Source organism: Manacus vitellinus, unplaced genomic scaffold, assembly GCF_001715985.3.
Source record: "Manacus vitellinus isolate BGI_N305 unplaced genomic scaffold, ASM171598v3 scaffold_87_pilon, whole genome shotgun sequence".
Lineage (NCBI taxonomy): Eukaryota > Metazoa > Chordata > Aves > Passeriformes > Pipridae > Manacus > Manacus vitellinus.
Window position 1 is genome coordinate 1,154,358 of NW_021940854.1, and position 26,710 is coordinate 1,181,067.

The 26,710-nt window shown below is 49.2% G+C and overlaps 1 protein-coding gene across 1 annotated transcript in view; it reads right to left on the bottom strand.

Annotated features, from left to right (window-relative positions):
* Positions 1 to 706: 706 nt before the first annotated feature.
* The window catches only part of UNC5D (unc-5 netrin receptor D), a 100,875-nt gene continuing 74,871 nt past the window's right edge, over positions 707 to 26,710 (bottom strand). Inside the window, exons 6-17 of the mRNA XM_029964990.1 lie at positions 24,959 to 25,139; positions 24,357 to 24,524; positions 23,736 to 23,900; positions 15,620 to 15,724; positions 13,121 to 13,504; positions 11,191 to 11,275; positions 10,352 to 10,520; positions 8,544 to 8,771; positions 6,230 to 6,379; positions 3,664 to 3,828; positions 1,956 to 2,134; positions 707 to 911 (exon numbers count right to left, since the gene is read on the bottom strand). Coding sequence (XP_029820850.1) covers positions 707 to 911; positions 1,956 to 2,134; positions 3,664 to 3,828; positions 6,230 to 6,379; positions 8,544 to 8,771; positions 10,352 to 10,520; positions 11,191 to 11,275; positions 13,121 to 13,504; positions 15,620 to 15,724; positions 23,736 to 23,900; positions 24,357 to 24,524; positions 24,959 to 25,139 — 2,184 coding nt within the window. The remainder of the gene's footprint in view (positions 912 to 1,955; positions 2,135 to 3,663; positions 3,829 to 6,229; positions 6,380 to 8,543; positions 8,772 to 10,351; positions 10,521 to 11,190; positions 11,276 to 13,120; positions 13,505 to 15,619; positions 15,725 to 23,735; positions 23,901 to 24,356; positions 24,525 to 24,958; positions 25,140 to 26,710) is intronic.

Here is a 26,710-nt window from a genome sequence, read left to right on the forward strand (position 1 = left end):
AGAGTTTGCAAACCAAGAAAATTAGAAAGTTCCTCTTGAGTGTGCAACATCCCAATTTCCCAGAGAGGGGTTTTGGTCTGTAATTTTGGGAACAGAGCAGGCAGGAAAGCTCTGCAGCAAATGTACATTCATTAAGGGATTGAATTTTTAAAAGAAATGGTCTGGAATACACATGATATGGAATAATTATGAGAATCTTCTAATTCCTCAAACATCTGAACAGGATAAGGCCAAATGGTCAGTTTTCCTGTAGCAGACATAAAGTGACAACGTGATGCTCTCAAATGGGATTTTAAACCACTCTTGAAGAGACAAACCTTTAAACCAGGATTAACCTCCAGTGGCTCTAAACATCCACCATCATGTCTGTTGATTTTCACTGGGCATTACATCAGCGTTACTGTTCCTAAACATCCACTGTCAGAACATTTACCTTCCACGGCTCTGTGTTTTCCCCTTCCTGCCCCAGGACTGACAGATGTGCAGTTTTTGTTTTGGACTTTACCAGGTGAGTCTGAAAGGAGGGGAGGACGGGGAGAAGGTCGTGTTTTCCTCATCACCAGGTGATTTTTTTTTTCAGCAGGGCTGCTTCTGCTCCTCCCCCTGGGACAGGAGTTTCCCCCCACAGGTGCAGAACCCCTTTCCTCCCTCCCTCCCTGCCCAGGGAACCCCGGTGGCAGATCCCAGAGTTGTCAGTGGGAAGGGGCTAAAGGCCGTTCTGGCGGCTGTGGCTGAAGTCGGGCTCCTCCAGCTCGGGCTCGGGGGGCTCGGGGGGCTGGGAGTGTGTCCTCCCAATCTCCTCCAGGGCACAGGCCAGCGAGTCCAGGTCCCCGTCCTGCTGGTGCCGCGCTTCCCACAGGTCCAGGATGACGGCGGAGGGGCTGCTCTGGGTGGCAAAGTAGGAGAGGTTCCTGCGGGGAGGGAGGAAAAGGGGGGGGAAGAGGATGAGGAGCAGCTGCCACTGCCCCAAACCCTCCAGCAGCAGCTGGGGGGGCTGAGCTGAGGAGCCCTGGAGAGGACCCACCATTTACTCCTCAGGTGTCCCCTGGCCAAGCTCAGCAGAGGGACAATGCCCAGGGGACTGGCCCAGGAATGCTGCAGCCCCAGCCCCGTGGAAATGAGGAAACTGGCCTGGAGAGCACCATTAGGAAATTCAGCAAAGGATTTGACAGGCAGAGCGTTTACATAACATCAACTGATGCCTGTGATTACGTAAAGAGCCGACATCTTCTAGTTTGTGATCTGTGTTTTATCAATATGCAGATTTTAGGGCTCTGCAGGGGCGATATTCGCAAAGAATTCGGTAAAAGGAAGTGTGTTTACCATAAACACTTCTTTTTTTTTGGTTCAGATGTGGCTTGTGGAGATTCCCATGCACGGCAACAAGTCAATGGAAAGTCAGTTTGCTTGATTTAAGTATTGCTGTGCTCTCCTGGGAACATATTTATGGCTATTTCTGTCAGTGAACTTCCTCTGCCAATTTAATTCAGCCAAGCAGAAGAAGCAAAGTAAGTAGTAAATTGGTTTTTACAGCATCTTTCAGTTCTAATAATCATAATACTATTATTACCCCTAACAGAAGAGCACGACTGTCTTTTCCTTAAAAAAACCCAACCAAACAAATCTGCACTATTCATTTTGGAACCCAAACCAAATCAGCAGGAGCCAGGACAACAGGTCATGGGATTTTTTTAAAAAATTTTTTTTTCAGAGAGAGAACATGCAGCCCCTTAAAACTTTTTCTTAGTAGGCAAGAGTGCCAAAACCCTCCTACTGAAGTCTAGGACTTCACCAAGACTTGTGTCCAGAGCAAAGAACTGCCCTTCAAAAGGGAGAAGCTGTTCCCAGCAGCTGTTTGCAGATAAAAGCAGGTACTTGAGAGTCCCCTTAATGACTCCTTAATTAATCCTGGCAAACAACCAGCCCTTTCCCAGGTCAGTGCTCCCCTCTCTCACCTGTTGATGCTGTTTTTCTGGGCCAGCATCTGCCAGTCCTTGCCCTTGGCGCTGGGGGTGTCGAAGGTGGCGCAGATCCGCTGCCGGATGGAGAAGGGGATTTTGAAAGCCTTGGGACCCACCTGGGCAGGGAAGTTGCTGTCGTCGTGTGCAAAGAAGGTGATGGTTTCTCTTTCACTCTGCAGGGAACGGGAGAGCAAAGCAAGTTGGATTCGAGGATTCAAACCCGAGGCGGAGGTTCCTCCCTGCAGCTCGCAGAAAATGAAACAGGTGAGAGGTGGGGCTTTTGGGGTTGTGGAGGAGCTCCCAGAACATCATAAGGACTTGTGTATAAAAGCATTTAAAATAGTAATATTCTATTTTACTATATTCTCTCTATATTCTAGGAGTTTTGGTTTTTGGGTAACTTTGTGTTAGAGATGGAGTCGAACAGAGCAGTGATGGGTCTCTAAACCTTTCACTGCTTGAGCCTCAAATATGGACACACAAACCTCCCAGTTGTGGGTTTGTTGGTTTGTTTGTTTGTTTGTTTTTAAAATTTTTTTTAAACCACCTGAATTCTCCAAGAACCTCAGTCCTCCCAACCCCTTGGGAATCCAGGCCCTCTGCAGATCTGTCCCACCTTTTGCTGTGGAATGAGCCCAGTCCCGTGTGCCAGAGCCCCATTTCAGGGCTTTATCCCTTTGAGCAGCATCAATACCAACTGACAGAGGTGGAGTCCCTTCACAGAGCATTTCTGACACGTCCCCAGAGCCAGCCATGCACAGCAGCAGGTGCTGGAGATGCCTCAGCTCTGCCTGGTTGTGTTAAATATGCACAAGAGTGGATTTCCATCCCCTGCACATGGGAGATAAGCGACAGCGACCTGGGCAGCTCTGGGAATTGTAGCCCAGTGAGCAACTCCAGTGAGCAGTTGTTGGGTTTGTACTTATTCTGCAGTCAAATTATCCTCACTCTTCAATCACTGCTGGAGATAGGCATGAGAAAGCCCTCTGTACCAGCAAATTTGTTTGAAGACAGGACTTGACACGCTCTGGGGACTTGTGTAAGGATGGGACCCTTAAAAAAAAATCCAGAGAGGGGAAAATCAAGGCAGCAGCAACACTGCAGTGAGACACACAGAGAGCAACAGAAGATCTGTAGGAAATAACAGCAAAGAACCAGAAAAACACCTGGATTTTTGATACAGGATGATATTTGTGGTTCTCTTGTGCAGTTGCTGCATTCTCTGCAGAGAGCATTGAGCAGTGGGTGGACAGCTTTAACCCAGAACTACTAATCTGGATTAATCAACAAGGTTTTCACTGCTCTAGGACAGATCACCAGCCTGCTTGACTATGGGTTTGACTTCTTTCATCAGTGAGCAAGGCCCCAGTGCCCAGGAGACACTGTGAGCACCCATTTTCAACTCCCAGGGCTCTGCAAACTCTGCCAAAACTTCTTGCAAGAAAACCACAACCACCAACCCGAACAGGAGCTGCTTTTAGTGCTGCAGAATCTCTGTGCTTAGATTTCTGCTGGAAATGGAACCTGTAAGGCTTTATAGACTACACAGAGAGGGGAAGGACAAAAATGGGGAGGGAACTGGCACAGGTTGCCCAGAGAAGCTGCGGACGCCCCAAGGCCAGGCTGGACGGGGCTTGGAGCCACCTGGGCTAGTAGGAGGTGACAGAGCAAGGGAACAAAGCCAGCTGAGAGCAGCCCTTACCTCGAGGATGGAGGTCTGGACGTGCAGGACCTGCTCGTGGCCCTTGAGCTGCCTGACACAGACCTTGCAGCTGAGCTGGGTGGTGCCGGGGCTGTAGCGCTCCAGGGAGAAGGCACAGAGCAGGGGCCGGGCACTGCCACGCCACACCCGTGAGAACGGCACCTCCTGCAGGGACAGCGACAGGGACAGGGCTCAGGGACACGGCACACAGAGCAGAGACAGCCAGGGCCCCTCCCTGCTGCTCTGCTGGACATCCCTTCCAGCCCCCAGCAGCACAAAGCCCACCCGCGACGGTTCCACTGATAAAACACCTTCCCTGAAGGCTGAGCTTTCATCCAGTGAAACAAATGATGGGAGACTCACCTAAAACTTGAAAATATTGCATTTCACCTCCTCCTTACCGAGATCAGAACCCTGACTCTTCTCTGTGTCTCCCTGCCATTTCCCTGTACTGCAGAATCCAAAAAAAAGGAGCTTCCCATCAAGACCTGCCCTGGCTCTGTCAGCCTCCCCTTCTCCACCTGAACCACCCCAACTCTGCCTGTCTCCAGCCCCAGCTGGATCCTGGGCTGGGAGCAGTAGCAAGATACTGACAATGATAAAGAAAACATTTGCAAAACAAGTTACAAGTGGAGCAACCATAATTGGATTTTTTTTCAGGGTAATCATCTCTGCTTTCATCCCGAGTGGAAGAATCACTCGGCTGAAAAGAATCACACGAAACAATACAGAGGGACAACGTGTGGTGAAGGATGAGTGGTTCAAGTATTCCAGAAATGCTTTCAGTTTCATTCTGCCTTTATAATTAAGTTCCCAGCAGAGACAGGGAATGTAAATCATCTCCAGACAGAGCCCGGATCCTCCCAGGGACACGAGATGGGGGGAACACAGCTGCTTTCAGCCCCCAGAGCTGCCTGCCTGCTTTCTTAGCACACTGCTCACTGCCCCTGCCTGCTCCAGCACCCACTCAGCTCCCAAGGGTTCCCCCAGTTCCCAAGGGTTCCCCCAGTTCCTTGGGAGCGGGGTGGGAAGGGAGCCAGGAGCTCGGCAGCTGCTCCTGCAGCAGGGCCAGGACAAACAAACAGTTTGGAGTCTGGAGGAATCCTGGCACCACCTGCCATCCACTGCTCTGCAGCCAGTTCTACAGCAGGATTTATTCATCCCCCCGAGCTGAGGGATCACTGACACACCTCTCTCCTCATCCCACTGGGATGGTGGCACTGGTGGAGCACAGTTCTGGCCCCTCTGCTCCTCACAGGCAGCACAGGCAGCTGCCTGCACAGGGTGGGACGTGGCAGAGAAGCCAGGGAGCCCTGCAAGGAGCTCCACGGGCACAAACAGAGCCTTTCATCTCTCAAGAGCCTGGAACCAAACCAGAGCTGTCACCAGACACCTCACTGAGGGGGAAACACAAAGCCAGGGCAGGTTCTGCAGTTCCTCTTGGAGACAATTATTGTGTTCCTGAGCTGGCCAAGTCATGCCAACTACACTCAGTTATAGAATGGGAATATTCCTTTGGTTCAGTAAGAGCCCATTGTGGCAGCAGAGGTTTTGCACAGGCTTTTATTTAACCCCAAGTCCCTGCTCTGATCAGACTCTAAACAGCACTTTGAGGCTGAATTTCAGTCTGTCACACACATTTATTCTTCAGGCCTGGACAAGGATCAAGAGGCAATAAATTAATCAAAGTGTGGAGCTGTGTTCCATCCATGAGGCAGAACTCAATTTGTTGTATTTAGAGAAAACTCCCATGATTTTCACTGCTTGGGCACGTCCTACTCCTGGTGGGCATTTGCTGTAGTAGTGGGGCATCCTAACACTGAGTGGCTTGGCTTTTAAAATGCAGTTCAGTGAGTAGAATAAACAAAACACTTAAAAGCTGTTCTTCATAGGAAGCTGAAAATGATTTGGTTTCCCTCACTTTTTAAGCTGAAGCATAAATTATCCCTATATTCCTAATGAGGTAAGACTTCATCTGGCTGTGGATCTGTGTTTATAAGTTTCAGAGCCCATTACACTCATGTTTTGGAGAACATGGCAACACATTTAAAACAGTTTTTTTGCCAAAATACTGAATGAGAGATAATTGTCTCTCTGCTTCTGGGAAAAGGGAGATTATATAGTCTAATTGAGTTCTGTATTTTAAGACCAGCCCACTCCATGTGCCAGCACATCACTTCTGATTCCCAGTAACCCACATCCTTAGAAATCCTTCCTTTGTTTTGATTTTCCCTTTCCGCTTTTCAACAGCCTCTTTAATTAATGGAGTGCAGAAAAAATAATTTGCAGCTCTTCAGTTCTAATTCTTGGTATCTGCACGCTGTGCTTTCAACTCATGATTAACATTTAAATGTCATTTGCAGCCACGTGTTCGCAGTTGTCTCACAACTGGAATAACAGGTATCAGAAACATCTTCAGCAGTGATAAGCTTTAACAAGAGTATTGGCCTTCTGACTCATTTTTGTTGCATGCCCAAGAGATTTAAACCAAAACAGAAGGTACCACTGCCTCATCTGGGTTCTGCCCATCCCAGTGCAAACCTGAAGAGGTAAAATTGCCAAGTACCTGACACGCAGTAAATGGTTTAATTCTCCAAAGGAAGGGAGGGATATCAAGGACTGAGATCTGGAGGCTGCAGGTATTTCCTTTAAAATGCAGAAGTTTTGGTTCCTCCAGCAATTGTCCTCCTTGGAGCCTTTCATCTGAGACCACCTCCTGCAGGGGCAGAGGAGAGAATTGTGTCAGTATTGGGAATAACCCCCAAATTCACCTGTCCAGAGGTGTCTGGGTCACCCACAGCACACCAGGAGTGTTCCTCTCGTGGGCCAGGGGATGGGACTGGTGTTCATACACCCCCATCCCAGTTCAGGGCACTCAAAGGCACAGGAACATCCCAAAGCAGTGCCTGCAGCTGGAGCCAAGAGCAGCTTGGCTGGGAAACCTCTCCCAGGGCTTTCAGAGCACTCAAACACACCAGGTCAAACAATTCAGCCTCAGTTCTCCTCTCTGGGGCCTCTTCAGAGTCACTGGACAAGACCCTGAGCAGTCTGAAGGGCAGACTTGGAGCAGGAGTTTGTATTACAGTCCTCCAGAGGTCTGTTCCCAGCTACATTTTTATGTAATTCTGTGAATTTAAAGCATAATAGTAAAAAAAAAAAATAAAAAAAAAATCACCCCTGCCTGTGCTTAAGCAATGTTTACTCCTGTGCTGAGACAGTAAAAACACCAGTGAGGAAGGAAAGGTTGCACAAGTCTTTTTAAAAATCAGCTGGCAAGCAGTCTCTCCAAATTACCTACTTTTTATCCACATAAATTATATCAAATCAAATCCATTGAAGGGGTTCAGTGCTCGTCAGTACCAAAGGTATTGTCAGAAGGGCTCCTGGAATCATTGTGACCTTCTGAAAATTCAATGCCTGCTCGAGCTCTCTGCAACTGTACTAATGGATTCCTATTAGAGAGCAATTTTTACAGTTCAGCTCCTTTTAACTCCTGATGGTCGGGTTTATACGAAGGAAGGAATTAAAAGGGAGGCTTAATTTTTGATTTCCAGCCGCGAGGGGAGTGGATTATTTCATGACTGCTTTCTGAACTCCTCGAAGGTGCTGGATTTCCTTTTTAGTGTGCTGTGGTTCTGTAAATCCTGCTCTGCCTTCAGTGATGCACGTGGGCCACAAACCCTCGGGTGCCCCCGAGGCTGCAGCAAATGACAAAACGCAAAGGGGTTGGGAGAGTTTCCCAAGTCAGAGCTGCCCAGGGGGCAAAGGCAGCTGCTGCAAAAGCAAGGTGGGTTTTCACAGGGGGGCAAAGGCAAAAATGAAGGAACTTGGTACCTCATCCAGGACTGCACTGCAAAGGATTCACTGCCAGACAGAACTTGGTGACCCCAACTCCAGTTCCTCACCCAAAGCTCTCAGTTTCTCCATGTTCACACTAATATTTACATGCCTTTAAGGGCTGTATCATTCTGTAAATATATACAGCTGTCTCACTATCTACAAACACCCTGCTCTCGTTCCTCTGCACGCAGAAAACTGGTAATTATTCTTCTAATAATTTTCTACAGACTCATCAGGAAGATACTGGTACCCACTAATTGTGTAAGTGTTATAAAGAGTATAATTACAAAGCCATTGTAAGACTTTAACAATCCTTCTGGTGGCTCTGCTTTTATTAGAAGCACACAGACACCAGTGAGAGCCGTGTTTCCACTCTGTGAGACAGGCAAGGGAAGGAAACATTCATGTCACAACTGTCTTCAGTTCAGCTCCCTGAAGAAAACCATTTTGTTAAAGCTTCTGGGTTTACTAAGTCTGCAAAAGCCAGTGAATGTCACTGCTTTGTCCTGGAACACCATTAAAAAAATCCTGCTCATTTCAATTGCCTCCTGGGGATTGGTCCTTTTTTTTTTAAAAAGGGAAAATGCACCAAAATTTAATTTTTGTTTAAGGAGATGGTGAGCCAACCTCTTTCTTCTTGCTCCAGTTGTAACTGGGAGAGGAGATCCTGAACTGCTGCCAGCTCAGGGGTGTGATAAAGACTCTCTATCAGCTGGGAATGACTTCCATTGTCTGGGGGGTGCAGACTGAGCTCCAGCTCAGCCCCCCAGCCCCAAAGTTGTGCTGGGTTAAGCAGAGCTGTGGGATTTTGGTTTTCTATCTGCCTGGCAAAGAATGACAAGCCAGTCTGGCTGCCCTGAAGCTCACACAGTGTAAATCCACATGTGCAGCAGCACTGCAGAGAAATCAAGGGACTCACTGCAAGTCACACAGCAGCGGCTTAAAAAAAAACCCCAATATTGTCACTTCTGGTGGAGTTCTGGGCTGTTGGGACAGGACAAAAATAACCAACCCCCAGCGAGCAAAGCGAAGGCATTTACCTGGAATGCACAAGGGGTGTTATCCATGCAATAAACTCTCAGATTGTAATCCAGAGAATTGCAAGACAGGCAGCCAAAAACGGCGACTTTCAGCTGTCGAACGGCGCAGTCAGAGAGGGGTTCCCCAATTAGGGCATAAGTTCCAAAGCTGTTTAAGAGAATGTGACAGGCATAAGGATCCAACAGGCAGTAGCAAGAAGTAGTTTCCTCTTCCACAGACATCACTTCCTGAAAAAACGAAATTCGGGTTTAAAGAAAATAAAAAAAAAAAAAAAAATGAAGTAAAACCAACAGGCCTCGACAATAGGAGTCATTGCATTGCTTATTTTTTATTCAACTGGAATACAAAGTGTTCCTGAGGACCAGGCTGCTCACTCAGGGAAGGGGAGATGGGGGACTACTTGTGTGAGTAAATATTCCCCATTTAGCCCTGAGTCAGCAGGAGGATTTATGGCCATGCATTGTGCAGGCCCCGATGTGTGCAGCATACAACAATAATGATGGTGTGTAAGCAATTTTAGCATCTTTTTTCAAGTGCTCTCGACTTCCCAGCTAATTCTTTTTTCCCCCCCAATGTCAGGTTAAAAAAAATTACCTCGAGGATTAAAGTTCAATAAGCAAACCTTGAACAGTAGCTGGGACTTGACTGGCTTCCAGAACCCCCACTGCAGTCACGTTTTCCCTTCATCAGAAATCTCCCTGTCCCACTGAGCCTCTGAGGCTCAGCCCTGCTTTGCAGCCCCACCAGAGGAGGGACCTGCTGATTCCCCCCCAGTTCCAGGGGGTTTGGGACCCACACTGATGGAGCTCACTAAGGAAATCTAAAGCAGGAAAACCAACCCGACCTGGAAATGGTTTAAAGGGGAGCAACAAACCACGCAGTGGTTTAGAGGAGGCAAAGCACACAGAGGGGTTTGTGGAGCCCAGGAATGGATTTTGTATCCATAAATGTTTTAACTGCTAATTTTTCCCCCCCCTCACAGTGCAATGAACCAACCAGCAGCAGCAGCAGTGCAATAAATCCATTGCCTATGGATTTGTGTCTGGTTACTGGCTCTGCTGTGCCCTTTCCATCCTGTGTGGATTTGTGGAATGCTGAGTAACAGGTTGGGTCGTGTTTTACTTTAGGAGGGTTCTCAGTCTGTCTCCCCAAATGACACAGAAAGTTCAGGCCATCTGAGATTGCTGCCCCCAAACAGCTCCAGCCCAAGGTGGCCACTGGCATTAAAACTGCCAGTGGACAGACTGAAACCATCAAATCCTCCTGTTACAAACGCACAAAGCTTTAATCTCCTCAGCCAGGCAGGATTAAGAAGTAGATGTTCAACTAAAAAAGCACAATAGTTTAATGTGCACTAATCCTTCAGAGGCTCTGGGCACAGCTCAGTCACTGAAGGCTGTGCCCAGAGACATGAGATTTTTAAACTGGGAGGGTCCTTCTGTGCTAAAAAAAATAATTAAATTTTTAATAATTTTAAAAAATTATCTGCAAGCACTTCTATAACTTCTTCTGTGCCAGGATAAACTGTTGTGTGGACACAATGTTCTGTTCCGACACTGAGCCTCTTTGGGAGCTGTGATCAAGCAAAACCACGTTTTTCCAAATAAATCTGAGAAAACTGAGCACTGTTTTCCAGCCATGGGGGTGGGTCACAGAGCTGCCCCTTTGCTGCAGTGCAAAAATGGGGTTTAATTGCTCCTCTCGGGGGTGTCTGTGCCTGTCACTGCTGCAACCTCTGAGCTGTGCCCGCACGGCCAGGGGGGTTCACTGGGGCTGGTACCACCCTGGCAGGGGGCTCTGGCCTTACCTCCCACTTCCCCTGCTGGGTCCTCCTCTTGAGGTGGATGTTCCAGTGCTGGGGGTCGGCGTGGGCGCAGTGGGGGATGGTCAGGGCGAAGGGGGTGCTGACGGTCACCTCCGAGGGCCCGCAGGTCACCTCCGGCCCCAGCAGCACGGCCGAGCCCTCGGGCTGCAGGCTGGGGGGAGAGGGGAGGCAGGGATGTCTGTCAGCACCAAGAATTCACTTCAACTGCAGATTTCCAACTGTTTTAGTCAAGGTCTCAGCCCCTCACTCATCTGTTAGAGCAGAGGATGAGCAGGGGAATTCCTGTGCTGGAACGAAACCATCAGAGCCCATCTAACTCCATCCCTTGGTCAGCTCAGGATTCTGGGATTCAAAGCACATTCCAGTTTGTTTAACCCAGATCCAACACCGAACTTGCTGTGTGCAAGCAAGCCCTGCTTCCCTGCACCAGCTGGTCCCACCACGCTCTGCCTTCCAACGCTGCCATCCACAATATTTTCACAGTAACCAAGATAAAACAAATTATGGCTTAAGAAAGGCAGGCTCATAAATTTTTCCAGATTGAGTGTGATCTCCCTGGTTTGAAAGCCCATTTATATTCTGCAGGATGAGCAGGCTCAGTAACTCACAGGGGCACCAGGGACGGGCCTTTGCTCAAATCCAGAACTCTGCAAAGTGGATCCGTGCACGGGGCTCCAGGACTGCCAGGGGAGAGCCCACCAGCACAGGTCCAGGGATTCATCCCATCTGAATTCAGCCCATCTGAATTCATCCCCCATGCCTGGTTGCATTACCTGCTGGCTGAGTTATGGAGATGAAGCATCTGACAAGAATCTCCTCACCTGGACTCCTTCTGAGTGATGGCAAGGTAGATTTCCCAAGAACTCTCTTCAGGAATAGCTCCATGTGGGATCAACAGACTGACTCCTACAAAAAAAGCAAAGGCAGACCTTCCCTTTGGGAACGGCACAGGATGCAAAGAACACTCCCCACACCCCCTGGGCCCTGATGGACACCTACAGAGGTGCCCAGCACAGGAATGTTCCTCCAAAACTGAGCTTCTGACTGCACTGTCATCAGATGAAAGGAAAATACATTATTAAAGGAAATAAAGACATTATTTTTCCATTAAAGGAAAACACATCTTTTCCCCCCAAAAGCCTCTCGAAAGCTCTTTGCCCCTTTCCAACTCTGAAATCAAAGCTGATAATTCCAGGATCATGAGGAATCACCTTTTTGTTCCTACACATGGTAACTCATGAATCCAAGTGATCCCATCGTCCTTTTTCTCCACCAGGATAAAATCAGAAGTTAACAAGGAAGCTTTCCACTGAAATCAAACTGCTGGGTCACACCCTCAGGAGAGGAAGGATGTATTTGACTTGGCATGTCACACAGTTCAGAACCTCAGCAAAGCAGTGACCTGATCACACCACAGTTCACAACTGGCCAGCAAGGATGGGCTTACATAAAGGCAGAATTACATAAACTGCAAGTGGACCAAATACATATTTAAATAATCTAATTGATGGGACTACCATTATATAAAGTAGCTAAATATACAGTGTGAGGGAATTCTTAATTTATGCCTTAACTGACTTAGTGCCTCTGCCTCTGTAACATTCATTCCCGAGCATGAAAACAATCTGGGAAGAAATTAAAACTCTCCATGTGTTGTGCATGATTGTGCACTAGTGGTGCATCCCTCACCTGTACATTGTTATCAATCTTCTCTAAACACAAACCACATTTTTTATGGTAAGCTTTGAAGTGCCCATTTGATGAAACATGAAGGATAAAGCTCTGAATCATTCAGTTCGACCAGAGAGCAAGAGAAAGGCCTGGACACACCAGGGAAATGAGAACAGCTGAATTTAGAGTGAGTGAAGTTCACCAGAGTTTGAAAGATGGTGACAGCTCTGAGCTGCCAGGGGGGGTATCTGGCTTTTTCTGCTCCCTTTGCCTTTTTGGAAAAGGAAATTTTTCCAGCAAGGTGCAAACACAGCCACAGGGTCCAGCAGGGCTGGGGGCTGAACACCCTCTCCTCCAGTCCACCCTGCTGCTGGGTGTGCTCAGCTGCTTCAACAAACAGCTCTGGCCATCTAAACACATCTCACACAACTCTGGAGCCACAAAACAAACTCCACTCCTCAAACAATGTGAACTGAGCACCCCAGAGCCCAGCCCAGCCCTGAGGTGCCACTGACTTTGAAGTGCCCCACTCTGGGAACCTGCCCAGCTTTGATGCTGAGAGAAGAGCAGAGCAGGAAGGCAGCAGGGGCTGATCCCAAAATCCCCCCCAGGGGCTGCTCTCCAGGGCTGGCTGCTCCTCCTGTGCTGCTGACCCCGGGCTCAGCACCAGCCTGGCACTGGGAGCTGGAGAGGCTGCTTGGGATGTGAGCCCGTCAGATGAGATGCTGATCCAACACCGACCCCCTTCCCAGGGAGCCCTTCCTTTGGATCAGCATCCAAGCAAGCAGCAGCTTTGATTAATGTGACTTTCATGCTGAAGACTTCAAGAGAGGCAGTAATTTAAAACAGTTCAAATAGGCATAATGCCTCCTTCCTCCTCATCCCAGGCTTTCTTCTGATCACTCATCTCCTGTGTGGGCAACATGCCCTACTTCCCAAAATCTGCATTAAAGGGAGCCCCCACTTCTTCTTTCCTCGCCTTTTTTTTTTAAAAAAAAACTTAGTTATAAAACACTACACCAGGCAGGCTCATCTGAAACAATTCTTTTAGGTGCTTTGAAGGAGGGAGGATCCACCCACCTGTGTTTGGGACCACCAGGCGGCCCCCCAGGTGGCCGAAAAGGGCCGTGGTCCTGAGCTCGCTGGCGGTGGAGATGGAGGCCAGGTTCTGGATGTACACGGCCTTGCTCCTGCCCTGCACGGTCCCAAAGGCTCGGTGGGGGACGTTGCCGTGGGGGAAGGTGCCGGGGTGAGCCTTGCCGTGGAATTCCGCCCGCTCCGTCACGCCCAGGGACACCATGAAGGAGCTCTGCACCTTGACCTTGATGTCGGACAGGGGGTTGAACAGGGACGATTCCGTCATGAGCTCCTTGTCCAGGGGGTCCTGCAGGCAGATGGGGCCGCTGTAGGTCCTGCTCACCGTCAGGTCGGGCTGCATGGAGGAGTTCAGGAGCAGGGAGTTACCTGTGGGAGGAGCAGGGAGCTGTGACTGCTCGGGAATGTCCCCTCGGGAGCCCCTTCCTGACCCTTCCCTGCTCAGTGACCTGCTCCTCCTTCCTCACACCCTCTGAGCTCCAAATCACATCAGGCAACATTGAAGAACAAAACCCATCAGGCACCAGCTCCAACATCGCTGAAGAACAAAACCCCATCAGGCACCAGCTCCAACATCGCTGTTTCCCACACTCCAGGCAGCTCCAGAGTGCAGGAACCCAAGAAGGAGCTTCCTTTTGTCTTGGATTCGAGTTTGTGTGTTTGCCTTTTTCCTTTCTTGGTTTTTCTGGGTTTTTTTTTTCTCCCCCTTACATCAAACCCCCCTGGGTGAAAGCAGAGCTTCCTGCAGACCTCTTCTGTGAGCTCACACCAAATGATAACTCCCTGCCTGAGGGGAACCAGGCTGAAAAGAAAGTGGGACAAGAGTAATAGGGGGGAAAATACCACAGTTATTCATTTAGGGGCCTTTAAGCTCACAAAACACTCTGAAAAAAAAAAAAAAAAGAGAAGGAATGGATGGATTTAGGGCCCGAATCCTTTTTTGTTTGTTTTTTTTTGTTTGGTTTTGTGGCAGGATTTTTTTGTTCAGTCGGTCGCTCAGTTTTTACAAACCCAAGTTTTCCAAAGTAACTATTTTTCTGGAAATTATCTATACTGTATCCTTGAAAACCTGATCCCTTTAAAGGACTGCAGGATGGTTTGCCAACATTATAAACACATTTCTCCAAAGAATAAAGTTTGGATCACACTAATCTGTTGTCCATTGGTCAGGACTGGGCTCTCTTTTCTCAGCAAACTGAACAGAGAACTGGCCTTTTTTTTCTACTGAATAGTTTACAAACACTCTCATTTAAAAGCCCCACAGACAGAGAACCCAAAGTTACTGAAACTGAACTAATAAGTTAAGGAATTGGTGTGCTCAGGTATTTTCAGAGCATCCAGAACTAATGGCTTTAAACATTGGGTCAAATGAACAATCCTCCAGACTCAAAACAAGATTTAAACTGAACCACAAAGGAAAAGTGCCCGTGTGAGAGTCACTGAGAACTGCACAGCTCTAATTAAAGGCTTGGGTTTAGCAATGAATGACTGAACCTCCTTCAAACATCCTTGTCTACCCAGCCCTTTTCCCAGTTCCCTGCTCGGTGAGGGATGTCTCCCACCACAGAAAGAAACTGTAAAAACAACAACATTAAAAAAAGAAAAAAAAAAGGCCCCAAACAAACTCTGCACCATATTTCCCTTTTCTGCAGAGGGAACAGAGACATGGGGCTGCTTTCACACCCCACCAACACACCACCCACTGCAGGCAGCCCGGGCTGGGGAGAATGGCAGAACAGAACCAGGAAACATTCTGTTTTCATCACTGTTCCTGTCCCTCCCCACCTGTCTGTCCAAAGGAAATAACATTCCAGAAAACACCAGAGCTGCTTTCACTGAATCTTCTGTCCACGTTTCATGGCACTAGTGGGGTTTTTGGGGCTTCAGGGGGTTTTTACACCCATTTATTTCCCACAGACCTCAGTGCTATAACCTGCAAGTTGGGGTTCTGAAATTATCAGTAACTAACTAGCTCTCAAACTAACTAGTTCTCAAATTATCAGTAACTAACTAACCACTCTTACTGGAGTAAAGGAGAAGTACCTGAAGGAACCACAGGCAGTGCTGCCTGGGTTTGCTCTGATTTGCTTCAATCTGGGCTTTTCCTAAGTCAGTGTAAAAGCTGGGAACAGGGTTTCCAGAGCCTCTGGAGCGTGGTCAGGAAGGATTCTGTGTTTGCCCAAGCTGCCAGGGCAGGGCAGTGGCAAAAGCAGCTCCCACCAGCAGGTCCTGCCCCTGCAGGACACCCTCCCCAGCCTCTCTGAGTATGTGTGTGCAGCGGGGGCTCTGGGGGGAAGGAGAACACGAAACCACGGCACTCACCTCGTCTGACTGCCTTCAAATGGAATGCGTGGAAAACACGAAACCACGGCACTCACCTCGTCTGACTGCCTTCAAATGGAATGCCTGGGGGCCTCCCGGGAGCGCAGAGGGATCAATGAAGGAATCAATGAAGGAATCAATGCCATCCCCCCCAATACTCACTCTGACTGCGCCTGTAGAGCGTCACGGCCACCACCAGCACGGCCACGGCCAGCACTGCCGCCCCCAGCCCCGAGTACAGCGCGATGTCACTGGCAGTCTCCAGATCTGGGGGGAGAACAAGAGGGCACAGGGTCAGGAATGTCGGCTGGAAGGAGCAGGGGGGGCTCTGGGCAGCCCCAGAGGAGCGGGAGATGCCAGCACGGAGCAGGTCCTGGGAGCAGAGAGAGCGCTGGGAGCGACCACCCGGGAGCAGGAGCAGGTTCCTGAGGGGTCACTGCACACAGCAGGGATTCCTCTGGTTCAGGGCGGCCCCCGTGGCCCCCACAGGTTTTCCAACAGGAGAGCTGGGCTGTGAGAGCAGCAGAGCTCGTCCCTCTGAGCTCCTGGCTGAGCTGGGCCATCGCTTCCCACTCCAGTCCCCCGGAGAGCACTGAGTGTGGAACTCCAGCCTCAAAGGGAGCATGAGGAGCTGCAGCCAGGAGGGCTCAGCAGGACTTTCATCTCCTGCTGGCTCTTCCAGGGACGTGCAAGTTCTAGGTTTGGATTCTGGAGCTCACCCAGGAGGTCACGGATCCTCTGAAGAACCCGAGTGCAGATTTCCCTCTCCTCCTCCCTGCTGTGTGAGCTTTAGGAAGGAACACTCCATCCTGTCCCAGCCCAGAGCGGGGCTGGGGAGACCCCCCAAACATCCCTGGGAGCCCCTTCAGCCTTTAAAATCAGGCTGGAAACTGAACCTTCCCCGTGGCTGTGCCCAACACACGAACCCACAACCAAGTTTTCCACGACTCCAAACTTTGACAGCGGAGAAAAAGAATCCCTTGCTCTGCCAGAACGGATCCAAATGAAGACTGCAATATTCCATAATTGAAATATCCAGCCCTGCTGTTCTAGGTCTGCTGGGATTTGGGACAGCGTAGCATGAAATTAAATTACTTGGCAAGTGCCCTTAGCGGGTCCTTGGACGGTTCCCTCAATGCCAGCTCCAGTTTGGGGGCAGAGAGCCACGAGTTCACCCTGGGCATCAGCTGCTCCCTGCTGGGGGGGCTCCTCCTGGCACGGGAGAGGCCCCGGGAACACAAACTGCATTTATTTACAACAAGTGACAGGGACAAAAAAAATAAACTGGGGAATCCAGACTGCTCAGAACCCGTACACGAGCTGCACTGCACAGAAATAGGGTGGAAAGTCAAAAATCAGCGTTTAATAAATAGCCAATTACTGAAATTACTTAATTACTGTTTGGGAGGAGGCTTGCCTTGCACTTTCCTGCGGAAAGTCAGATAACTCTGTTTTAGCTGAGCTTTTTAAAGTGATCCCGGAACTTCAGAAGGGTCGGGATGAAAGAAATGAAAGCAATGAAAGCAATGAAAGAAATGAGCACCTCCAGCAGCATTTCCTCGGCCTGGCACCTCCCTGGGATGCAAAACAAGTGTCAGACAAGCGACAACAGCCCGAGCTGAACGTCCTGGGGAGGGGCTGAGCACAGGCTGTTCCTCACCCGAGGCAGCAGAGGAAACCCAGCACCCCCTTCAACCCAAAACAAATGTCTTGGAATCAAGTTTTATGAGAACCATTATTTAGCCAAGAAAATTCCGCTGCATTTCCAAATAACCTCAGACTGAAAAGGGTCCTGCTTTTAACACGTTCACAACTTGCTGAAAAGGGAAAAAAAAAAAAAAATTAATCGTGAAATTTGCGTGCAAATATCAGCTTTGAGAAGAAATCCACCTTCTGTGGCAGGTCAGGACGGGAAATCACATTAATAAACTTATAAATAGCTCTGATCCCACTTCTCAGAACAATTCAATTGCCACACTGTTCTACTGAACCAATTACTAGAGAGAGATATTTTTTTTCTGAAGTATTTTTTTTCATGAGACCCCCTCCCCCCCCTTGAAAAATGTTGTCAAGAGAATTTTAAGCATTTTTGGTGCATCTGAGAATTGCAGAGAGTCAGCTGGGAGCTGACAGTGTAAAATGAGACTGAGGATGGAGATGGGAGACACAAACAAGGAAACACAAACCCAAAGGATCACATCAAGACAACCCAAACCCCAGTCCAAAGCCTCAATCCCACACTGGTTTTACTCTCCAGGATCAGGAGCAGAAAGGGAAGCACAGACACTGATTACACTTCTATTTCTTCCAGTTTACTGTTCCCAAGTTGCTCTGTTGTTACAGGGAGTTAATTATGAGACTCTGTTGCTGACATAATTTTGGCAGGTAATGAGTGCAACGAAGGAGGCAATGGAAGGGATGTGATGGATGCCCAGGGGGAGGAGAAACCCAGCAGCAAGTGGGTTCTTTGCAGAGTGAGCTGTGGTTACTGCACCACAAAGCATCTTTGGGGCTTCCATTTTGAGCATTACTTCAAAGCAGCAAAGGGCTGAAAATCTGAATTACCTTTTCTACCTCTACTTTTATAACGTTGTACCTGGTTAAAGAGCAGAGAGAGAACACAGAACTCAAAACAACCAGAACAAGCAAAATTGTTCTGAGGAGAAGTTTCTTTTCAGTGAATACTTTTGGGTATCCCCAGAACTTGACTTTGACACTGTTCTATAAACTCTATGATTAAAGCCTCTTACAGTTATTCTTTCTGAGTTTCCTTTTCTTTGGGACAATGACCGTGGTTTTGTTCCAGGGAACACCTGGAAGGGTCACTCAGGTGCTCCCAAAACTGTTCCCCTGCAAGGGGAAAAACCCACCACAAAACCCAAGCAACACACGGAGCCCAGAGGCCAAGGATCTCCTTTTCAGGGTTTAGCAGATTTTCAAACAGCTTTCTGTTAAAAGAGCAAAACAAGAGGGACGTGGCATTCCTTGAATTATTCCCATGGAACAGAGCTCCATGAGAAGGAAGACTTCCCTCTTAATTTAGGATGTCAGTATTTCTTTAGAAACAACTGCTGGCTTTTTAAAGTAATTTTAATCTCTTCATCTTTCTCTCTTTCCTTACAGAGAATTCCTCTCGTGGAAGACTAGAAATTAAGGAAAAAAAGGACAGCGTGGGAAATTTGGGGAGGGGGGGGAAGTTTCTGCTTTTATGTTTTCCCAGAAGGGAACAAAGTGAAAAACAAACAAACTAGGAAAGAAAACATTTATAGCCAACCAATTACTATTTAATGAGCTGCATCCTCCCAGCCCGGAGCCAGGAGGGACTCTGGCAAAGCACCACGATTTTTATCCATTTGGGTTCCAGGATCCATGTTTGTGGTAATTGCAGCCTATTTTTCACTCCACCTCCTGACACTGTTACACAACATTTATTGAAAGCACATTTGATGGTAATGAAGTTTCTATTAACTATGATTAAGTTTCATAAAGCACCTGAAGATAATTTAAGATGTGCAGGAGCAGAAAATGAAACATTTGGTTTAGTACATTAGGAACAGTAATTGATTAAATTATCTCATTTACAAGGAGTGCTTTCCAGGAGCTGTGCAGGGCACACCCTTCCCCCTCCAGCAGCAGGGTTTGGGAGCAGATCTGAGAGGTTCTTGCAGCCCCAGCCCTGGCCATGCTGCCTGCTCTCCATCCCTCCCTCCCAGCCCAGCCTGGGCTCCCTTCCCTCCTGGAGCACCAGGAGCAAAAGTCAGAGACTCGTGTGAGAGGTTATTGAGGAGAACAGGTTGTTTCTCAATTATCTTCATAATTGGCTTTGATTTTGCATCACTGATGAGTCATGGAGGCCTGGACCAAGGCCCTGTTCTGCTGAGCAGCAACGAGCTGTGTTTTATGTCTCCAGCCCACAGCTACAACGCAGCCCTTGCATTCCCCAGGTGTCTCCTGGGCTAAAATCAATTCCATTAAAGCTGCTTTGGGGATAAATCAGAAAATCAAGTGATTTCACTGGCATTCTTTCCAGATGCTCTATGAAAGGGGAGGTGCACAGCTGAACACAAGCTGTGGCACAGCCTGGCCACAGGGACCAGCAGGGGAGGACTCGAGGAGACACAGACAGGCCAAACCCAAAAATGCTGAGGCAGCCAGGGCAACCCCAGCACGGCTCTGAGCTCCCTAACTTCCACTTTGGGTACCCTTACAAATGATTAAGAGCCAGGAATGCAAAACTCATGGAATCCCAGAACCACTAAGGTTGGAAAAGCCCCCTAAGACCACCAAGTCCAACCATCAACCAGCACCACGGTCACCACCGAGCCTCGTCCCCAAGTGCCACATCCACGTGGGTCTGGGGACTCCACCACCTCCCTGGGCAGCCCCTTCCAGAGTCTGACCACCCCTTCCATGAAGAGCTTTCCCTAATGCCCAACCTGGACCTCCCCTGGTGCAGCCTGAGGCCGTTCCCTCTCATCCCATCCCCTGTTCCCGGGGGCAGAGCCCAAACCCCCAGCTGGGGCTGCAGGGATGGGGGGCAGGACAGGGACCCCCAGAAAGGGTGACCAGACATTCTGGACACGGGAACCCCCTCAGCAGGTGAGACAGGAAGGCTGGAGGGAGCTGAGCAAGGTCAGAGCCAGGAGTGGAACAGGATCTGGAGCAAGAAAACCAAACTCCTCTATTAATTCCTTTTTTTCTAAGCAGAAGGGCTCAGGAGATCCATCCCAGGACAAGCATTCCTGCAGGCAGGGCTCCCAGTCAGACACAAATTGCTAAGGAGTGATCACCTCTCTGGTTTTAGACCAAAGCCTATGATCACAGAGGTGCTCAGAAGACGCTTTCAGCAGATGCTAAAGCCTTTTATAAAACCTTCCGTGGCACTTAGATCCTAAACAAATAAACCAAATGGCAGAGAAGATGAGAAAAATCATATTTACAAGAGAAAAAAAACAACTTACTTTGGGATTTTATTTCATGAAGAGGTTTTTTATCTGAGAGAGAGAGAAAGAGAGAGAGAGAGAGAGAGAAAGTTGCACTTAATAAATTTATATGGAGCATATCTATTTCCTATATTGCTTCTGTCTCACTCTATAAATGAAACATTTTCTCCTCGTTTGCTGACAATATGAATATTTTATGTTGTCCATATTTTTCTCTTCATCTTATTTTTTTCTAAATCCCTTTCAGGATGTTTCTTTGCAGTAATTTCTCACTTGGTTAATTCGAGTATTTGAATTAGCTCTATTGGCTGCTGTTATTTATTTACATCTCAGCAAGAAGGAAGTTCAATACTTTGCAGTGGATCACTTGGCAAAGAGTCAGTTCAGAATTAATGACTTCTGTGTGTTTGATATATGGGAAGGTGAGTGATGGATACTTAAAAGTAACTCGTAAAATACAAAAATGTAAAGTATATCCATATTTATGCACCTAAACACACCCCAATAATCACATCTATATGTGCATATAAGAACATACAGAACCAATGTACCACCATACATATGCAAATATGGGATAAAATTGGCTTTATCAGGATTGCAGCTCTCAAAAATGAGGCTTCTCTGTCTCCCTTGTCATAATTACAGTTACCATTTATAACCTAAAGCCTGACAAAGGAACCCAGGGCTGGTTGGAAAATGGGAAGTGAATTTCTCTGGGATTTCTGCTGCATCAGTAACACACGTTTGGGGTCGGGCTGTTTATGGCCCAAGTGTTTGTTTGTATTCTGGGCGCTGGGAAAAGAAATCAATAGGTTGGGAAGGTCAGGAAAAAACCAACTTTAAAGCGAACAGATAAAAGTAAAACAAAAAAAAAAACCAAACAACACCCCTCTCTTTTATTAGGCAAAGAAAAAGCTTTCACCTCTGCAAGAGAGAATTCCACCATGGAGAAGGAAACTACTGGGAGGGAATAAACACTGGAAGAACAAATGTGCAGGAAACCAGTGAGTTACTGGGGCTGTGTGGAGCCAAAGCCACCTTTGCACGAGTCAGTCCCCATTTCCCTCCAGCCTGGCAGCCCTGGCAATCTTTGCTATGGATCAATCCCCAGATAATTCTTCCTTTGCACCCAAGTTTGCATCTATCCAGCTGTTACCAGGGCGGGAAGAAATTCCCTGGAAGAAAAGCACTTCCAGCTGCTCCTCAGCCCAGGGCTGGACCCTCGGGATCCATCCAGAGCATCAAGGAGCAAAGGGAGCACAGGGATGTTCCAAATCCTCCTGTCAGGGACCACAGAACCCAAGGGCTGCCCCTGCTTTATCCCCATTTCCTCAACTCCAACATCCATCCCAAGGATCAGGGTTTCCTCTGCCAGCTCAGGGTCCCCCCAATGCTTCCCTGGCACCCTCCACTCTCATCCTCACTTTTTCCTTTCAGTTCTTATTCCTTAACCAAAGGAAGGTCTCGTTTCTATTTCTGCCTCACGAAAGGAACAAAGTTAACAAGTTGTGCCTGATAAATAACCTCCAAGAGATTAGTTTTCTGCAGCACAGAGCTGCATTTCCTCCACGATTCCCCACGGGAGGAGAGGCAGAGCAGGAAAGGCACATATTGGAAGATGAGCAGGGGGAAAAAAAGATTTTTAAAAAATAGGGTAATTGCATCAATTCCTATTAGCTGAGAAAGCAATTACAGTCCTAAAAATAATCTGACACAAGTATACCCCTGCAGCTCGACCCATAAAGGAGAAACTCGGTGGGGGAAGAACCAGGAGACACTGAACACTCCAGTCCAGCTGAATCCATATGGAAACACAGCCTTTGGAGCAGGGATGGAGCTGTTGGAACAGCCTGGGCTGGTGGAAGGTGTCCCTGCCCGTGGCAGGAGGTGGAACAAGATGAGCTTTAAGGTCCCTTCCATCCCAAACCATTCCATGATTTTATGAATCCACAGGACACTCCCTGGCACTGCCTGGCCCAGGCAGAGGAGGGGATGAGATGTTTGAAACCCAGAGAGCTCAGAGGGCAGAGCTGCCCCAGCTCCCCTGGGTACCCAGACAAAGGCACAGGGATGGATGGATGCACTGACACGTACAGAGTTCCCCTCTGGGAATTTTACAAGGCAGCTTTTATCTTTCCTACCATGAAAACCAGCCTTGCTTTAGGGGACACAGACACCAGATGATTTAAAAAAAAATAAAAATAAAAATAAAAAAAGTAAAATAACGTTGCCCTGGTGCCACATCTGTGAACAGAACCCCAAACACACAGACCCTCTCCCTCTCATTTCGTTTGACCAGCCTGTGGATTCTTTGATTATATAATGAAGCTTCAGAGGGCTTTATCCCAGAACAGCTCCTAGGAATGCACTGCTGGAATTAGCAGTAAACATCCCAGTGGTCTTGAGAAACAAGCAACAAGCTCAGCACCATCCTGTGACCCCTGAGAAGGGCCAGACTGACCCTCAAGTGATCACAGAGTGAAAGGAGAGACAGACAGCAGGAGTGCTGGGTACTCCCTCCCACCAAAACCCAACCAGATCTCATCTAAGGTCTCAGGTGGAAGTATCTCTGTAGCCTGAATAAATACACAGGATGCTCTCTGCCATCAGGAAAATATTCAAATCTCAGGGCAAAAAAGAAAGTTCGGGGCAACGTAAGACCACAGAAACAAAGACAGGGGACTAGTTAAATATAAAATCAAGCAAAAGCAGACTTATTCCTGCTCACATCTTTCAGCCCTGGCACTCCTGAGTGCTCCCACGGCTGCCATTCCCCCTGGCGAGGTGACAGTCCCTCCACAGGGCCAGGGAGCAGGCTCAGGGCTGGAATGAAGGTGCCAATTCCTCCCTGCACAGCCCTGCCACAGCTGCAGGGCTCCTTTCCTGGCTCCCACTTGTTTGTTGACAGTAACAGCTACCAAGTGCCAGATGCTTTCCAGACATTCGTGAAGGGCAAATCCTTTCCCCGGGAGCTGCAGGTTTGCCTGTATTTAACTCCTGCTTTAAAGGCAACAGATGGAGTAAACTGTGACCTCGAGCAGCTCCGGCACCAGGAGCTCCCTGTCGGTGCCCTGCCCGTCCACTGGCAAGGAAAGGCAGGAGGCTGAGGGGCACATCCCGTGGGCCAGGTTGTGGTGGCCACAGCTGCACACTGCAAACCCCCTGTGCTTGGATTTTTAGAGTCCTCTGACCGTCCCTGGGCAGAGCGTGTGCCAGGCAAACCCGGCGGCTCCGGAGCCACCGCGGATCCCCCCGGAACCCCCTCCCTCGTCACAGCAGGTGCCACATTCCCATCCCAGCCCCTCCCGGGCCACCCCAGCTCGGTGCCAGCTCACCTTGGATGCAGAGCCCCTCGGTGCAGTTCTCTGACTCCTGGCCCAGCCCCTCGCAGAACTTGCCCCCGTTGCGGGGCGGGGGAGCGATGCACTCGCGGACCCTCAGGTGCTCGCACTCGGGGCTGCACACAGACCACTCGCTCCACACCTCCCAGCTGCCATCCACTGCCAGGGGGGGGAAAGGAAAACCAGCGTCAGCACCAGCACTGCCGTGGTTCCAGGTCCCACAGGAACGCTTGTTCCACAGCTCTCCCCCATAACCCCGCGTTGAAAGCAAATTCCTCCCAGCTAGAGAACACTTTTAAGTAAAGTTATTATCTTAGGGTTTTGTGCTTGTCTTCCTGCTGTTACCAAAATCAGCTCCCCCTTTCCCACTCCCCCAGCACCCCCCCAGTCACAGGATTTCTCACTCTGAGCAGTTGCTGGTTCATTGTTGAGGGTTCTGTCAGTGCAAATCACAGCGTGGATGAGGAGCCACAGGTGCCTGTCACTGCTGCCACAGCGGGCTCTGAGCTCCAGCCTGAGCAGGGCTGCATTTCCCCCTTCCCTCCTCTCAAAGCCCAGCTCTGCCCGGCACCAAAAACCGTCCCGGCCAATGTGACACCCTCAGTGGGGACTCACCGGGGCAGAGGGAGGTGCAGGTGATCTTCTGCACGGACATGCCCTCGCAGAAGGCCCCCCCGTTGAGGGGGGCAGGGTTGGTGCAGGTCCGGGAGCGTTTCTGCCAGCCCCGACCGCAGCGGGCGTTGCAGTTGGACCACTCTGTCCACGACGACCACCCCCCGTTCACTGCAAAACAAACCCACAGAACGGGGCTCAGGCCGTGCCAGGGGGGGCAGGAGACACCCAGCAACAAATCCCACCGGGGGGGACTCCTCCTGACAGCCCCGGGATTTAGGGTGTTAAATCCCACTGGGGGGAACTCCTCCTGACGGCCCCGGGATTCGGGGTGTTAAATCCCACCACAGGGGAACTCCTCCTGACAGCCCCGGGATTTAGGGTGTTAAATCCCACCACAGGGGACTCCTCCTGACGGCCCTGGGATTCGGGGTGTTAAATCCCACCACAGGAACTCCTCCTGACGGCCCCGGGATTCGGGGTGTTAAATCCCACTGGGGGGGACTCCTCCTGACGGCCCCGGGATTCGGGGTGTTAAAGATACCCAGCTGTGCAGCGGGGAGAGCCCCCCCAGCCCCGTGCCCAGGGGGAGCCCTGGCACTGACCGTACACCACCACGGTGGCAGACATGCTCCTCCTCTTGGCCACGATGTTGGCAGCCATGCAGGTGTAGTTGCCCGAGTCCGAGAGCCGCGCCTGGCGGATGATGAGGTTGTGGTCGGCCCTGGTGTCGATGTTCTCGTCCAGGTTGGAGTCGATGGGCTCCTCGTTCTTCAGCCACTCCACCTGCACGGGGAAGGAGCAGAGCAGAACATGAAGGAGGTTCTCAAAACGAAAGCACCTGGGCTGATCACCTCATTAATCTTGTTAATACTTCCTTTAATTGGTAACTCAGAAAGGCTGATCTTGGCTCAAAGAACACGGAGGAAAATCTCAACCGAGAGAGAATAAGAAATATTTTTAAGCACTGCTCTTGGTGCTCTGTGCTTTATATGGTCAAACAAGCAGCCAACTGTCAGTTAAGGTTCATATGAGACTGGGATGGCACGTAAGAAGTATTATTAATTCTATTTTTCTGAGAAGAAACAGAGAGACACTGAACTGTCAGTAAAGAGACACTGAAGTGACACTACAGACAAAATTGCTTGACACCACAAACAGTGGAAGTGCCAAGTCATCATAACAGATTCCCAATTTCCATAAACATCCTTAAAACAGAGGCCATTAATGTCTGCTGTCACGGCACATAACACCACGAGATGCTGGGTATAACATATTTCAAGGCATCTTCTCGAGTTCACCGACCAACACGTCTCTGAGCAGCCCCAGGAATCATCTGCAAGGCATTTCTCCACTTGAAACATTAAAAACAAATAGTTAAGGCATGGCAAGCTGCTCTTACAGAAGTGAAAAATTAAAAATAGAAGCAAAACCAACTGATTCTACTAAAAGGCTGAAGACATGTGAGTCATTTTACTGGCTTTTCTGGACCTGAAGGAGTTATGGCTGGGCCCTGGAGTCAAATACCCTTCTCAGCTCAGTTCGGATGAATAACCTTGTTTAGTAACTTGTGGAAGGACTTGGAAGTTGATGGTAATGAGTTTATGGGTTCGGGAGCTACAGGCACTCATTAGCGCTCTGCTCTGCGCAGATGGGCTGCAATTTGTGCATTTTCCACTTTATAAACAAAGCTGCAAAAGCTGACCAGCAAAGCCAATTACAGCCCGGGCCAGGCAGCAGGTTCCCCTTCCAGGAGCATCACTGGGGTGGGGTGGCTGGGACAGGAGGTGTGGGAGGGATGGATCCATCCCCCCATCCCGGCTGGAGACTCGCCTGGGAAAGACTCTGGGTCTGGGGCACTTTATCCCACGCCAGGACCATGGACTTAAACAGTTATTTTACACATCATTTTACACACCTGGGTAAAAGAGTATCCAGCTCTGACTCCCTTCCCTGCCATTCCTTCTCCAAGGCAAGGGACACCTCCCCTGTGCCAGCAGTGCCAAACCCTTCCCTGAACAGCATCTCCTGGAGCACATCCCACTTTCCTCTGCTCTGAGGCACGGAACAACCAAGGAATCTGCTGCTCAGTCTCCCTTCTGCAGTTAACTTTAATCCTAATTGTCCAAGGGGGTTTCAGCACAGAAATTAGGAATGCAATTTAAATTATGGAGCAGCCACGGGAGCATAAATCAAGTGACAGAAACTCGATGGCTGCGCTCAGAACCGAAAGCACTTTCTGTGCAGAGAAATGTTCAGAGCAGTGACAAACACGTCCAGCACTCCCAGAGTTCACTGTGTCACCAGTGCATTGATGAATTTTGCATGTTGGCTCTGAGCAGGGCAGGGATTTTGGG